The 15,000-nt window shown below is 42.4% G+C and overlaps 1 protein-coding gene across 1 annotated transcript in view; it reads left to right on the forward strand.

Annotated features, from left to right (window-relative positions):
- The window catches only part of LOC137044903 (adhesion G protein-coupled receptor A3), a 268,199-nt gene that overhangs the window by 145,553 nt on the left and 107,646 nt on the right, over positions 1-15,000 (forward strand). The window contains exons 14-15 of the mRNA XM_067421283.1: positions 1,275-1,464; positions 1,781-1,989. Coding sequence (XP_067277384.1) covers positions 1,275-1,464; positions 1,781-1,989 — 399 coding nt within the window. The remainder of the gene's footprint in view (positions 1-1,274; positions 1,465-1,780; positions 1,990-15,000) is intronic.

The raw sequence follows: 15,000 nt of genomic DNA on the forward strand, positions 1-15,000 counted from the left end.
TTTACTGAATTAATTTGCGTTAAAACTACATGAAATATTTGTGCTGACATAACTAACGGCAGTGGATCTGTGGTTCCCAGCATGCTTTGCAAGAGTAAATGTACGGATTAAAGTGATATTTGATGTGTTTTTCAGTAAAGGGAAAGATGTTATTAGTTTATGTTAGTGTTTAATGTTCAGTTATGTTGGACATTTAGAGGAGTTTCGGTAATTTTGTGGTTAGCATTATTCGGAAGAGTGTGTGTGCGTGTGTGTGTGCATGCGTGCGTGTGCGTGTGCGTGTGTGTGTGTGTGTGTTTATAGCACTTATATACTAATTCATTGGAGGAATTCCTGCTCTCAATTAAATATTTTTATTTTTTTCCAATTAGTTAATTTTGCATTTTATTTTTTTTAAATATGCTTGTTGTTATTTAATTTTTTTAAAGGCAAATTAAATTTATAACAGTGTTCACCTTACATAATAAACTTTTATAAACTTAACATAACATAATTAAGTAAACGGCACATATAAATATTATGTAACAGTGAAAAATTCAAATGGTTTGTATTTACTCAAAGATGTTGTGCCCCTTTACTTTATTTTTTTTGCTCATATAACTAAATTGTTATTTGTAAAAATTACTCAATATAGTTGTGCACAACCACTTACCACATATTTTTAAGTTAATTCAACAAGTCATTCTTTTGAGTGTAAGCAGCTTATGTAGAAGTGCATTAAGAATACAGCTCTACTCCCCTGTAAGGATACTTTCCTGTAGCTCAACCAGTAGAGTGGCGCTAGCAACGCCAAGGTCATGGGTTCGATTCCCAGGGAAAGCAAGAATTGACAAATGTCTACCTTAAAATGCAATGTAAATGTCTGCCAATTGCATAAATGTAAATGTAAAACTCACTAGAAAAATACAAAGCAAACATATACAATTCTATATGGCAAACAAGGAGAGAAACGTTTAGAAATAAAGCAGTTAGATCGTTCGGTAGACTTTATCCATTTTTTCTTTTTCTTTAAATTATTAGATTTTTTTCTGGGGACCCCTTAGAACCTTCTGGAGGACCCCAGTTTGAAAACCGGTGCTGATGGTTATGTGCTGCTGCTTTAAGCTGTCTGGGGCTGGTCAGAAACAGTTCCCCCTCTGCGGCAGAGCAAAGAAAAGCAGGGAGAAGGAAGGATAAACCTCCGCTTCCTCCACTCTTCCTCCCGCGCGTCTCGGCCAGAGAGAGGCTGACACATCTGCGCATCTCATGCACGTGTTTTATTTTCCCGTTTCCAGAACACGGTGGCCATCGCTTCCATACACTTCCCGCTGGCTAGCCCTAAACCCGGGCAGAACTCCACCTGTAAGCTGCAGCTGATCGTCTTCCGCAATGGAAAACTCTTCCCGTGCACGGGGAACTCGTCAAATCTTGCGGATGATGGGAAGCGCAGGAGCGTTTCGACACCAGTTGCGTTCACCAAATTAGGTAATTCTGCGGGTTTTTTCCCCATGCATTCGCTTTTTTCACACGGCACATGCATGCATTAGTTGTTTTAAATTGGGAAAATGCATATTTTGTCGGATATTATGAGGTTATCACGATGTTGCAACAGTTGTGCATGAGTTTAAATAAGGCTGCGCGATTTGGAAATGATATTGCATGCATGTGTGTGTGGTTTGTAACATTTAAGCGCATGAGTTTAAATAAGGCTGCGCGATTTGGAAAGGATATTGCATGCATGCATGTGTGTGTGGTTTGTAACATTTGAGCGCTTGACGCAATGTGTTGCTCTCCGGTGTAGATGGGTGTAGCCCCGGGAGCCCCGTGCAGCCGGTTACCGTCGCTCTACGGCACTTCTCGTTGGGTGTAGACCCCACCGCGGCATACTGGGATTTTGACCTGCTGGATGGACACGGAGGCTGGCGCGCGGAAGGCTGCCAGATAACGGGCTCCGCGCACAACACGACCACCATCCACTGCGCGCACCACAACAACCTCGCCGTGCTCATGGTAAGAGTCTCGTGCTCGTGCTCGTCAGAGTCAGTATTGAGCCAATGCAACACGGTGAGCATCCAGACAGAAGTGTAATAGCATTGTTGCAAGGGCAAATGGTGTGAGGTGAGGTGTAGTGTGTGCACGTGACCATTACAGCGACGCGATGATTCAACGCACGTGTATTTATACTGCTAAATGCGTGTAGATGCATAGCAAACAATGTTTTAACCCAATGTTGGGTCAAATATGGACTTACCCAGCAATTCGATTGTTTTAACCCAACGATTGGGTTATTTTAACCTTGTGGTTGGGTTAAATGTTTGCTTAAGACAACCCAATCGCTGGGTTAAAACAACCCAATTGCTGGGTTAGTCCATATTGACCCAACATTGGGCTGTTTTTTACCCAGAATTTTTATAGTGTACTCAATAATAAGCTTGTGCAATCAAACATGAGTCGTCTAATGCCATATTTACACTGCATCACACATCTGTGTAAAAATTGATTCACGCATTATCATTTGCAATCCTGAAATAAAACCTACACTCTAAAAAATTCTGATTAAAAATCAACCCAATGTTGGGTCAAATATAGACTAACCCAGCATTTTTTAGAGTGTATGAAAGCAATACATTATAATCAATGCAATCCTCTTTACTCAAAAATGAGCATGATGTGCAATCAAAGTCGTCTAATGCCATGTTTACACTGCATCTGTGTTAATAATTGTCATTTGCAATATTGAAACCATGCAACTATGAAATCAATACATTTATAAGCAAAGCAAACATTAAACTTTAACGAGTGGAGAGATGCGTCATGATTTGACACAAGTAAAGCCGCGTCAGGTGCGTCACGGCGGCGCTGCTTTTGAGTAAACGCGCTGAATCTCACACGAGCCTTCTGATGAACTGGAGTCACGCGATGAGTTTCAGTCCATCCAGTGCGCTCTGATTTCATTTGCTTCTGATTATGATAGAAATTATACGACAAGTTTTCTTAAAGGCACACTGCTGGATTAGCCCGCGCGTGTGACACGCATCAGTGGGTTGTAGGTTTGAAGAAGAGCTGTGTGTGCTTTGGGTAATTAGTGAGTGTGTGTGTGAGAGGGCACTTGTTTGTTCGCCTTCATTCTTCATGGCAGCGCGGCTCGATGAGCAGCATCTCCGCGACGCGCTCTCTCCGCGCTCGGACTCATGCGGGGAATATCGCCGCGCGGACGCGATCTGACGAGGATTTGTACCGCGCGATGCCATCCGATCGCCCGTAGAGGCGCGAGCCCACAGCCGCCGAATGTTCACCGAGGACTGGGACTCCATCGACTGGGAGGTCGGAGCGCGTTATTATCACTCGACATGTCGCGCGAATGCGTTTAATCGATGAGTGCATCGATGCTCACTGTGATGATGGTGATGGCGCGAGAGAAGCGAGGGGAAGTGGTGTGCATGTAATCCGGTTTAATTGGCTCGTGTGTGAATGGGTGTTTATTTACGGCAGCTGTTCTCGTGATGCCTTAAACTTCACGCGTTAAAGAAGCTGATATCGTTGCATTGCCGTTTAAATGCTGTGCATGTGAAAGAAAGTGCGTGTGTGTGTGTGGAGAGAGAGAGAGAGAGAGAGAGAGAGAGAGAGAGAGAGAGAGAGCTGATGCAGTCACCACACCCGCAGTCCGCAGTGTCTGAGGAAAAAGAGGCTTTCAAACCGTTCGCGACACACATTTATATCCCAAGGTGTGTGTGTGTGTGGGGGGGGGGGGACCTGTTGCTCTGTTTGATCACGGCGGCTCGAGCTGCAGATGTTCTCGCGCGCATCACTGATGTTCTCCCTTAATGTTGTGATTTAATCTCGTTCAATGATAAAGAGTGTGTGTCTGTTTTGTGCTGGTCTGGTCTAATCTGGCCTGGCCTGGCCTGGTTTGGTCTGGTCTGGTCCGATCTGGTTTGGCCTGGTCTGGTCTGGTTTGGTCTGAACTGATCTGATCTGGTCTGGTTTGATCTGATCTGATCTGATCTGATCTGGTTTTGTCTGATCTGGTCTGGTTTGGTCTGAACTGATCTGAACTGAACTGATCTGATCTGGTCTGGTCTGGTCTGAACTGATCTGATCTGGTCTGGTTTGGTCTGAACTGATCTGGTCTGGTTTGATCTGATCTGGTTTGGTCTGATCTGATCTGATCTGATCTGATCTGGTCTGGTCTGGTTTGGTCTGGTCTGAACTGATCTGATCTGGTTTGATCTGATCTGGTTTGGTCTGATCTGATCTGATCTGATCTGGTCTGGTTTGGTCTGAACTGATCTGATCTGGCCTGGTTTGGTCTGAACTGATCTGATCTGGTCTGGGGTTCGACCAGCTTCATTTATCATGTGGTTTATGACACGTGTATGACACGTGCAGTCGTCTTTCTTTCTTTCTTTCTTTCTTTCTTTCTTTCTTTCTTTCTTTCTTTCTTTCTTTCTTTCTTTCTTTCTTTCTTTCTTTCTTTCTTTCTTTCTTTCTCTTCCTTCCTTCTGTCCTTCTCTTCTCTTCTCTTCTCTTCTCTTCTCTTCTCTTCTCTTCTCTTCTCTTCTCTTCTCTTCTCTTCTCTTCTCTTCTCCTTCCTTCCTTCCTTCCTTCCTTCCTTCCTTCCATTATCACCGGTGTTTATTGAGACAAAAGGTGTAATATTCAGTCACACTCCGATGATTTGATCATATTATCAGAGAATCAATATTCTAAAGGAGTTATAATCTGATCATTAAATATGCAGAGCTGGTTAATTGACATTGCAGATTAAATAAAGAAGTTAAGGAAGCGAATAGCAATAAATCCCATGTTATTATGGGATGTGCTGCTGTGGTATTTCAGCAGCCGTGGAGTGTGTGGATGTCTTTATGAAGCCTAGCGGATGTGATTCAGAAAGCAATGCTCATGTAACCGCCGTCACTGTAGTTTAGATACAGCTGTGACATTTGAAAGGTAAATAATTGAAAGAGGTCATGATAAACCCTTTGCAATGCAGCCATTTTGTGTTGGTCTGGTGTAAAGGAGACGTAATGAGAGGAGAAAAGCGGGTCTGGATTCTGCTGATGGCCTGAAGGTTGTTTAATGCACATTCAGCTGTGTCTTTCACCTTGACGTCACTCTGTTGGTCAGCCGGTTAGACACCTGATGAAGCAAACCATTATTGATTTCACATTCCTACACTGTAAAAAATATTTAAAAAAAATAAGTTACCTGGATGTCTTAATTTTGAGTTCATTGAAATAAAATTGTGTAGTTAATACTATGAACATTTTGGAGAATCAACAACCTTTATTCAAATATTATTAAACTATTTTGTAAGCATATTGGGTAATTGTGTGTGTGTGTTATTTCTGATGATGCAGTGAAACTGTGCCATTTTCATGATTTGTTACATTTTTTTTGTGGTTCAGATACATTTATTAAACCAATTTATTTAACCAATTTCTTCATTGTATCAACCATAGGCGCCGATACCGTGGGTGCTCCGGGGCTCGAGCACCCACGGAAAATACCGAGCACCCACGGAAAATACCGAGCACCCACAAAAAACGCGATGACGTATGGCGCATTTACTTTCCCTAGCGCGCACAACAACACCTGTCTGAGAGAGAAGAGCACGAGGATCAGCATCTCAGCCTCCGATGATGATGATTTAGTACCTAAAGGGGAGCTACTTGGTAACAAGAGGTCAGCTCTCTTGACAACTGACATTACATTGACAGCTTAAAGGTCCTTTCACAGCGTAACGGAAAAGCTTAACGAATAAGCGTATATTTCGCGTCAAAACCATCCACATCAGCCGCGACACGAATTTGCGACGTTTCAGAGCTCCAACATTACAAAACATTTGCAGCGACAGCTGAGAAAACACGGACACTTCTTCATTCAGTGAAGACGAGCTTTTCATTCTCTTTAAAGACCGAACAGAAGGTTTTGGGTGCAGCCAGTCTTAAAGTACAGAGAGTCTGAAGGGGAGGATGCTAATCTCGTACTGGAGCGAAAACTTTATCATGGCCGGTTCTGCACTTACTTTCCAAAGTCTGTGGGACAATTTGAGGATCTCCTCCAGAGACGGTAACGTTAACAAACACACACTTCAGGGAATCAATCGATCCGAGCAGATGTTTCCAGTCGAGTCACAATCTAAACATTTCAGTGCCACAGACGTACTGATGGCAACAAGTTCACTTTCCATAATCGCGGACAAAATGTTTAGAAAAAAATCTACTATTAATGAAAGGTTATAAGTTATAGCTGTCTGTATCATGCAGTGGGCAAACACAGCTGCAGCTGTACAGAGTGAATTGCTCGTGACATCAACTGGACATTTCCCCTGCGTCCCAATTCGCATACTATCCATCCTAAATAGTATTCGAAAATAGAACTAGTATGTCCCAAATCGTAGTATGTTGAAAAGAGTATTCCAAAGATTCCCGGATGGTTTACTATTTCCGGTCCGAATTTGTAGTATGGATCGATGGGCACTCTAACGGTTGATATTGCCATAGACAGTAAAAGAAATGGACGGAGGGATCCCATTGCCTTCAACGGCGTTAAGTGATGTCAGTATAGGAGCACTCACTTCCTGATGGCTGAGTGAACTGCGCCGGCTCAGACTGAGCTTGAGGACGTAGATGTGACGTGAGCCTCCTGTCTGACAGCTGTAGGTCTTCTAGTAGTTGTGGAAAGTGAAAGCTGAATCACGTTGTTTAAATATTTTCTCCCGTTGCTTTTGGCTCACTATGGGCTTCTCCCCATTCTTCCCCCTTGACTTTATGAGACTTTATGTCTCCACGTCCCCCTGACTGTCTCATAGACAGTAGAAGATTGCCTGCGAGCGTCTCCTCAGGTCTATACGGTAATTTCTCTACTGTGCGACAGAGTCGCGTTGGTTATGACGCAATCGTTAGCCTATTTTTACAAAAACAGCTTCTGCGGGGCGATAGTGTAAGATACAAGGTAATGGAGCCTTTTATACATTGTCGTGTTTCTTTATAAATAAACAATGGACAAATGGAGTCTTTAAACGCCTCAGATGTAAAGTTATTCACTGTCAAAGTGACTCAAAAATGAATGGGAGTCAATGGGATGCTAATAGCAGGTGATGGCTTGGTTAGCAATGGCCGCCCCTATGGGTGGAACGCTTTCCGAGCGCTAGATTACCCCCTTGGATATTACCCACAACCCATTGCGAGTTGGACGAGGATTCCATTAGAACTACAAACGCGGATAAAAAGCGTTAAAAAACTACAAGCATGACGGATGTGCGAGCTCGACGGTTAAGTAGAGAAGTTTAGATAAAGGGGGTTGAGTGACAAACTATCAATATTTAACCCGACAAATATATATATATATTTATTCAGTGTTGTCCACATTATATTTCACCTGCAGCAGCTTTGTGAACTTTTTTAATGACACGTTTGGCCATTAACTTTTAAATGCATCATTATATTTAAACTGCAAACACATGAGGAGAGTCTCTGACCCACAAAGACCCACACATGGCAGATCAACGAGCGGGTACATTTCTCTCCGATACGGCAGGAGATTAATCTGAATGTGGAGGATTTGAACTGTGACGAATCTGACGATGATTGACAGGGCAGATAAACGGTGACGGGATGCACGTAACTAAGCGACAGAGTCCGTTAAAGATGGCGAAGTAGTCCCAAAACTTGCATACTTTTCTGCTACACACTCAAAAGTATATACCTTTTCTTCACAAAAAAAGTACATACTTTTAGGACGTAGTATAAGTAGGCGAATTGGGACGCAGCATTCGTCTCCTTTGTTTCCTTGTGTGTGATTGGTTGAAGCCGTTTTTGTCGCCGCTAGAGTTAAAACAAAAAAAAATAAATGTCGTTTTTTTGCCGCAGCACATTCGCGTTCGGTGTGGAAGCGCTCATTACACAAACAGCTGATCGAAAAAAAACCATCACGTGAATTATTCGCACATCAATATCGCGTCCAGTGTGAAAGGGCCTTAAAGCTGTTATTGATGTTTGCCGCGCAATATTTGACCGGAAGGGTAACATTGACGGTTATTTTCGTCAGTTACGGCTAGTTAGATCTAGCATTGTGCACCTTTCAAATGAGACACAGAGATAAAGTAAGTAGTGTATAAAGTAATACGCTTATTTGAATGAATGGATTATAGCATTTATTTGAATTAGAGAGAGAGAGAGAGAGAGAGAGAGAGAGAGAGAGAGAGAGAGAGAGATTCGTACATGCGTGACTGCGTCTGTTCAGCGTCTCTCTTAACAATGCAGATGTGCGTTTATTAATTTAAAATAGCGAGTAACCCCATCATTGCTGAGAAATATAATGTAGTGATCCAGTAGCGTAGATATTTTGTTGCTAAAAGTCGCAGGTTGCCGTTGATAACTAGCTTCTGTGCTCCTGAATCTGCAGCGCGATCTCTGTATGCGAGTGATGTGTGCGTGTGTGTGTGTGTGTGTGTGTGTGTGTGTGTGTGCGCTTCATAATGAAAACAGCTCATTAATACAGAACGGTATTTTAGCTAACTTGGTATTACCTCTGCTATATTACACCTTCCCAATCAGAATTGTATATTCAGACAGACCATGGCATAAACTACTTTAGCGCTAAACTAAATGTTATATATATATATACATTTTTTATTTTAAGATTTCCAGTAAAAACACTAGTAACTTGTACCTTATGACAGTAGATTTACTCTTTGAATTAAATATTCTCTCATCAATGACAGTAGCTCATTGGAAAAGGATAAAACAACGCCGTTAATTTTGTTTGCACTAATAGATACTACTGCCTACCAGCTGCAATAACCAATAAAACTTTGTTCCATATATTTTTTTCTATATCGTCATAAATATCGTTATCGCAAATATTATTGAAATATCGTGATATAATTTTGAGGCTATATCGCCCACCCCTAAACACCGGCCTAGTGGTTTTTGGATATTTTACTGCAAAAATACTACATAGTGCACCTTTAAACCAACAATTCGTTGTGTTATTTACCGTCAATGCAAGGATTATAATCTCACAGTATGTCTTGACATGCATTGTTTAGTGTTCTTAACGCAATCCTTCTGCTTATTAACCTGCTGAAATATAGAGCTACATTATAATGAAACCATAATGCCATCTTTACTTGAGGAAACAGCAAATTGCTGTGTATATGTCAAGTTTATTGCTTTTCGCATGTACACATTATTTCAAAGCAGCTTTATGGAAAATCATGTTAATGTTTTTATAGTATCTTATTATCTTCATGCCTTAAAGTTGCATTTATCAGATGATAGTTACATTTTGTGACATTTCAAACAATCCAGCATCTGAGATGTACTAGATACAGCTTAACTTGAATATTGTAAAATTGGATATAAGCTATACAGGCGATAATAGTTACATGTTTCAATAATATATATAAATCAGACAACCAATATTTTCTATACATATTGTTTTGCTTTATGTGAGGTGTGTGTATGTTTATAGATAAAGTTATGTAGTGATTTTTACTCAGTTCACCGATGACGTAGTGATTTTTAGATCACGTGTCACTTAAGGTGTGGTTATGAGTGTATCAGATGACCCTCCCTCTTTGATACGGGGCACCAGCTAAGAATAATATCTTAACAATATAAGAACACTCGCAAAAGAGCTGTTCAGTAATTCAGAATTAATGTAAATTAGAGGGAGTTGGTCTGCTGATTTATCTGAAGGATTTGTGAGTCTGGACAACCAGTAGAGTCTTTGATCATCAACACAATGAAGACACAGTGTAATAAAATGAATGAAATTTATTAACAATAGATATGCAAGAGTAAATACTTAAACGACTAATAATGCTAGTAATGGATATACTTCTAAAGGATAGTAAACTAATAACCAAAAAGTAATGAACGAAACAATAAAACCAATAAATGATGTGAGCACAGAATGGATAAATGCAATGCTGTTGAACAGAATGTAGCAATAGAAGAGAATTGTATGGGAATGCTTCTTATGGGAACCACCTAATGGTTCTGGCACATGGTGATAAATAAATGCTTATTTATCATTAAACAAATAATAAACCTATTATTTGTAACAACCTGACCTCAAGTAATAGTTATCTAAACAGGTTAGAAAACATATGCTGCATGTATAAACTAATGCCAAGGTCTCTAGAAAGAGGTTTGGTAAGTTTATATTTACGTTCCACACAGTCGGGTGATCAGTCCTGGCAGTAGATACGTCTTCCACTGGTTATGCAGGTAGCGTGCAGTGGGAAGGGCGCAGAGTTGCGAGAAGCCGTTGCCACGCTGGGCTGCAGGATGCAGAACTCTGGTTGCGCCAAGAGGGTCCTTAAACGTGGACCAGGCAGCTGGGTCAGTCGAATCTTCACAGGGTCCTTTGCAGGCTGGCTGCGTCACTGAGGAGCCGTGTGGGACCGGCAATGTCTGCCGATGCAGAGGTCCTTGGTGGACTGGGTGTGCTGCTGGAGGAGTTGTAAAGGTCAGATAAGATCTCTCAAGGGGAGAGCCCTTTTCCAGCTATAGTTTGCCGAAAGCAATATAAAGGTTTTGCTCGCAACCTCCACTGTCTTGTAGTCTCTTTCCTCGTCAGGTCAGAAGCTCAGGACGTGGTGTGTCTGTTAGTGTCTCCTTCCCCGTCGGGTTAGAAACGCAGAACGTGGTGTGTCTGTTAGTGTCTCCTTCCCCATCGGGTTAGAAACGCAGAACGTGGTGTGTCTGTTAGTGTCTCCTTCCCCATCGGGTTAGAAACGCAGAACGTGGTGTGTCTGTTAGTGTCTCCTTCCCCATCGGGTTAGAAACGCAGAACGTGGTGTGTCTGTTAGTGTCTCCTTCCCCGTCGGGTTAGAAACGCAGAACGTGGTGTGTCTGTTAGTGTCTCCTTCCCCATCGGGTTAGAAACGCAGAACGTGGTGTGTCTGTTAGTGTCTCCTTCCCCATCGGGTTAGAAACGCAGAACGTGGTGTGTCTGTTAGTGTCTCCTTCCCCATCGGGTTAGAAACGCAGAACGTGGTGTGTCTGTTAGTGTCTCCTTCCCCATCGGGTTAGAAACGCAGAACGTGGTGTGTCTGTTAGTGTCTCCTTCCCCATCGGGTTAGAAACGCAGAACGTGGTGTGTCTGTTAGTGTCTCCTTCCCCATCGGGTTAGAAACGCAGAACGTGGTGTGTCTGTTAGTGTCTCCTTCCCCATCGGGTTAGAAACGCAGAACGTGGTGTGTCTGTTAGTGTCTCCTTCCCCATCGGGTTAGAAACGCAGAACGTGGTGTGTCTGTTAGTGTCTCCTTCCCCATCGGGTTAGAAACGCAGAACGTGGTGTGTCTGTTAGTGTCTCCTTCCCCATCGGGTTAGAAACGCAGAACGTGGTGTGTCTGTTAGTGTCTCCTTCCCCATCGGGTTAGAAACGCAGAACGTGGTGTGTCTGTTAGTGTCTCCTTCCCCATCGGGTTAGAAACGCAGAACGAGGGTGTGTCTACCCGGGGGACATATTTATCCCTTTCCGATGAGGAGGAGATTGAAATCCGGCGCCTTTCCAGTCCTGGAGTGTGATTGGCCACTGGGTTCTGAAGTAGGCACGGTGTTGCCCACCCTAGTGTGGAACTCATTTGCATAGCATAAAGTGGCATGTTAAAACAATGTCTTAAATGTTTTACCCATGCATTATTTCTTTACCAAACCTCTTTTAAAATATAAAAGGCATTGTATGGAACAGATAGAGACCAAACATGATAAGAAACGGCTAAGTCATCGTCCACGCATTCGTTTATCTGTTAATGGACCTGTCCCGTGGACTGTTGTTTTTACAGTCAATAACCATTAACATAAACTGCACTTTGTGTGAAGATGAGGTGGATGAGTTGCAGTTCATATACATTTAAGACCTCCAAACATGTGTATGAATGGATTTAGATAGACCTCTGTGGCCTCTCTTTTGCTGCTGCCTTCAGGAGGTCCTGGAGGAATTTTTATGGCAGCACTTGCCTAAACCTTAGGAATGAGTTTGGAGGTTAAAATCCACTTGTAGACCAATGAGAAGTCCTCTCTTTGGTGGTGGTGGGTGCAGAAGGTCCCCCCTTCCTGCCATGTAAGAGGTGTCTGGCAGTTGTCTTGGCATCTTATCTGATGTGGCTGAACATTTGTTTATGTTCATTCACCAAGGGTCCAATCATAGTGTGGCACATCTTCTTCCACACCGGTAGTTAGGGAGGGGCCTTGCCATAAACTGGTCTCTGGAATGCCACCCTAACTGATGTTCACTACATCTCGATGTACTTATGTATCCAGTGTTGCATATTGCTGGATGATTAGTTACATTTTCAACTATATTTGCTATATAGTGTTTATATTGCTTTAAACGAGTTTGAGTGTACTGTATGTATTCGGATATAATCATAGTAGATGTATAATTCCTGATCAGGCATAACATTATGACAGTATCTATCAAAAGTGCTCCAAGGAAGGACCAGTGGAGAACCGGCCACAGGGTCATGGGCGGCCAAGGCTCATTGATGACCGTGGGGGGCGAAGGCTGGCCCGTGTGGTCCGATCAAACAGACGAGCTACTGGAGCTCAAACTGCTCCAGAAGTTAATGCTGGTTCTGATAGAAAGCTGTCAGAATACACAGAGCAGCTCAGTTTGAGGCGTATGGGGCGGCATAGCCGCTGACCAGTCAGGGTGACCTCTGACCCCGCCGAAAGCACCAACAGTGGCACGTGAGCATCAGAACTGGACCACAGAGCAATGGAAGAAGGTGGCCTGGTCTGAGGAATCACGTGTTCTTTTACATCACGTGGATGGCCGGGTGTGTGTGTGTGGCTTACCTGGGGAACACATGGCCCCAGGATGCACTATGGGAAGAAGGCGAGCCGGCGGAGGCAGTGTGATGCTTTGGTCAATGGTTTGGTCATAATGTTATGCCTGATTGCTGTATATGAGGACCTGAGTAGTTAGAAATACCCTCCTCCTCTGATATATCAATGTATTTAATTGAGGCTGTTTGTGGCTTGAGTCATAAACTATTTTTTTGTGCATCTCAGAAGCTTTATTTTGGTCCATGTTTCTTTCTAAGCTTCGTCACACAAAGACAGTTTAGTTTGTTCGCCCACAGACGGGAATGAATGGTGTTTATCATCAGGGCTTTTGTTAAACAGCTTTTTTGGATGTCAAACACGAGCAGAAACTGGTGAAATGTATAAGACGAGTCGCTTTCTTTGCTGTGTGTAGAGGAAGTGTGATGTTTTTAGACTGGATGAACACACATTTTTCACAGAAGCAGTGAAGTTTGTTTGGTTGATGTATTGGTGCATTACATTAGCGCAGCACTGCATTACTGCACCATTATCAGTGTGGCAGCATTACAGGACAGGACAGCAGCCAGATATCGTCCCACTACACTTCTCTCGGGACGCTATCTCACGCTGACAAGGACTCGAGCTGCACAATTAGGGGGGAAAAAAACTTTGTTTTTCTGTGATAACATTCAGGAATAATTGACCAGATGACCTGAATAGCTCTATTAGGAAAGACCGCTTCATTTTGGGGTGATTTCGCTGAGGAGTTCATTTGCATAGAACATTAAAAATAATAATAACGGTGAATTTATTTATTTTTTACTTTTTTTAATGGCAAAATCCTTTTAGATCTGAACAATTTGAAAAAAAAGTCAAACAAAGATTATTGGAGTTTATTTTAAAAGAAAATATTTGTTTTTTTTCTACTTCAAAATGTCATGTTTAATTAAATGTTACTTGCTGTTATGGAAATTGTTTCTACACCAAGTGTTTTTTGTTTTTTTTGCATTATGTATTTAACAACAAACTGTAGTGTATAAAGCAATTTGTCTTGCAACATTTTTGCTGAGAAAACATAACACACACACACACACACACACACACACACACACACACACACACACACACACACACACACACACACACACACACACACACACACACACACACACACACATGTTGGTCTATGTGGTTTACAGGGACTCTCCATAGGCGTAATGGTTTTTATACTGTACAAACCGTATTTTCTATCCCCTTACACTGCCCCTAAACCTACCCATCTCACACACACACACACACACACACACACACACTGCCACTGCCCCTGCCCCTGCCCCTGCCCCTAAACCTACCCATCTCACACACACACACACACACTGCCACTGCCCCTGCCCCTAAACCTACCTTCCTATCACAGGAAACATTCTGCAGAACAACATATTTAAATAAAAACATGTTTTGGCCGATTTATAAGCCTTTTAAACTAGTGAGGACCAGTCCAATGTCCTCACTAGTGGGTCATTTTCATGTTTTACTATATAAGTGAGGACATTTGTGTCCTCACAAGTATTGCCAAACAAGGAACACACACACACACACACACACACACACACACCTCTCAGCAGCTGTGTTTACATGGGCACGAAATAAAACGATCAGGTCGATGTGTGTTTTTTCAGCTTCTGATCGGATTTAATCTTTTGTCGTGCACCCTTCTCAAATATACAGTTTTTGCTCTTGTTCAATATACTAACCTTCCTCCTTTTCTTTGTTTTAAAAAGAAGATTTCATATGAAACTTTTTTGGGGTCCTAATTAGGCGCCGATGACAGGGCTGGACTGGTAATCTGGCATACCGGCCATTTTCCCGGTGGGCCGACGCACTTTGGGGCCGATAGGTTTTTGTTGTTGTTGTTGTTTTTTGTACCACTGACAACACGCAGCGACAGCGGCCCATTGGTTTGTCTTCTGAATTGACAAGCTGAAGCGAGAGAGACCTCCCCTCCATATTAGGCGCTTTTTTCTATTTGTTTATTATTTGAGCTCATGGAACTGCAAAGGCGAATATCCGCACAGTGCGGCCGCTGACGAACATACGCTGTGTTTAAATACTGCTCTATGAACGGCACTTTGACTCCGAATTTAGTTTTATACAATCGTGTGATATGGGAACATTACAGATTCTGAATTAAGGAAAAAAAATGTTTCCTCTTTAAAAGTTTTATTAACTTTTT

The sequence above is a fragment of the Pseudorasbora parva genome, chromosome 17 (genome assembly GCF_024679245.1).
Source record: "Pseudorasbora parva isolate DD20220531a chromosome 17, ASM2467924v1, whole genome shotgun sequence".
In the NCBI taxonomy this organism is placed as follows: domain Eukaryota; kingdom Metazoa; phylum Chordata; class Actinopteri; order Cypriniformes; family Gobionidae; genus Pseudorasbora; species Pseudorasbora parva.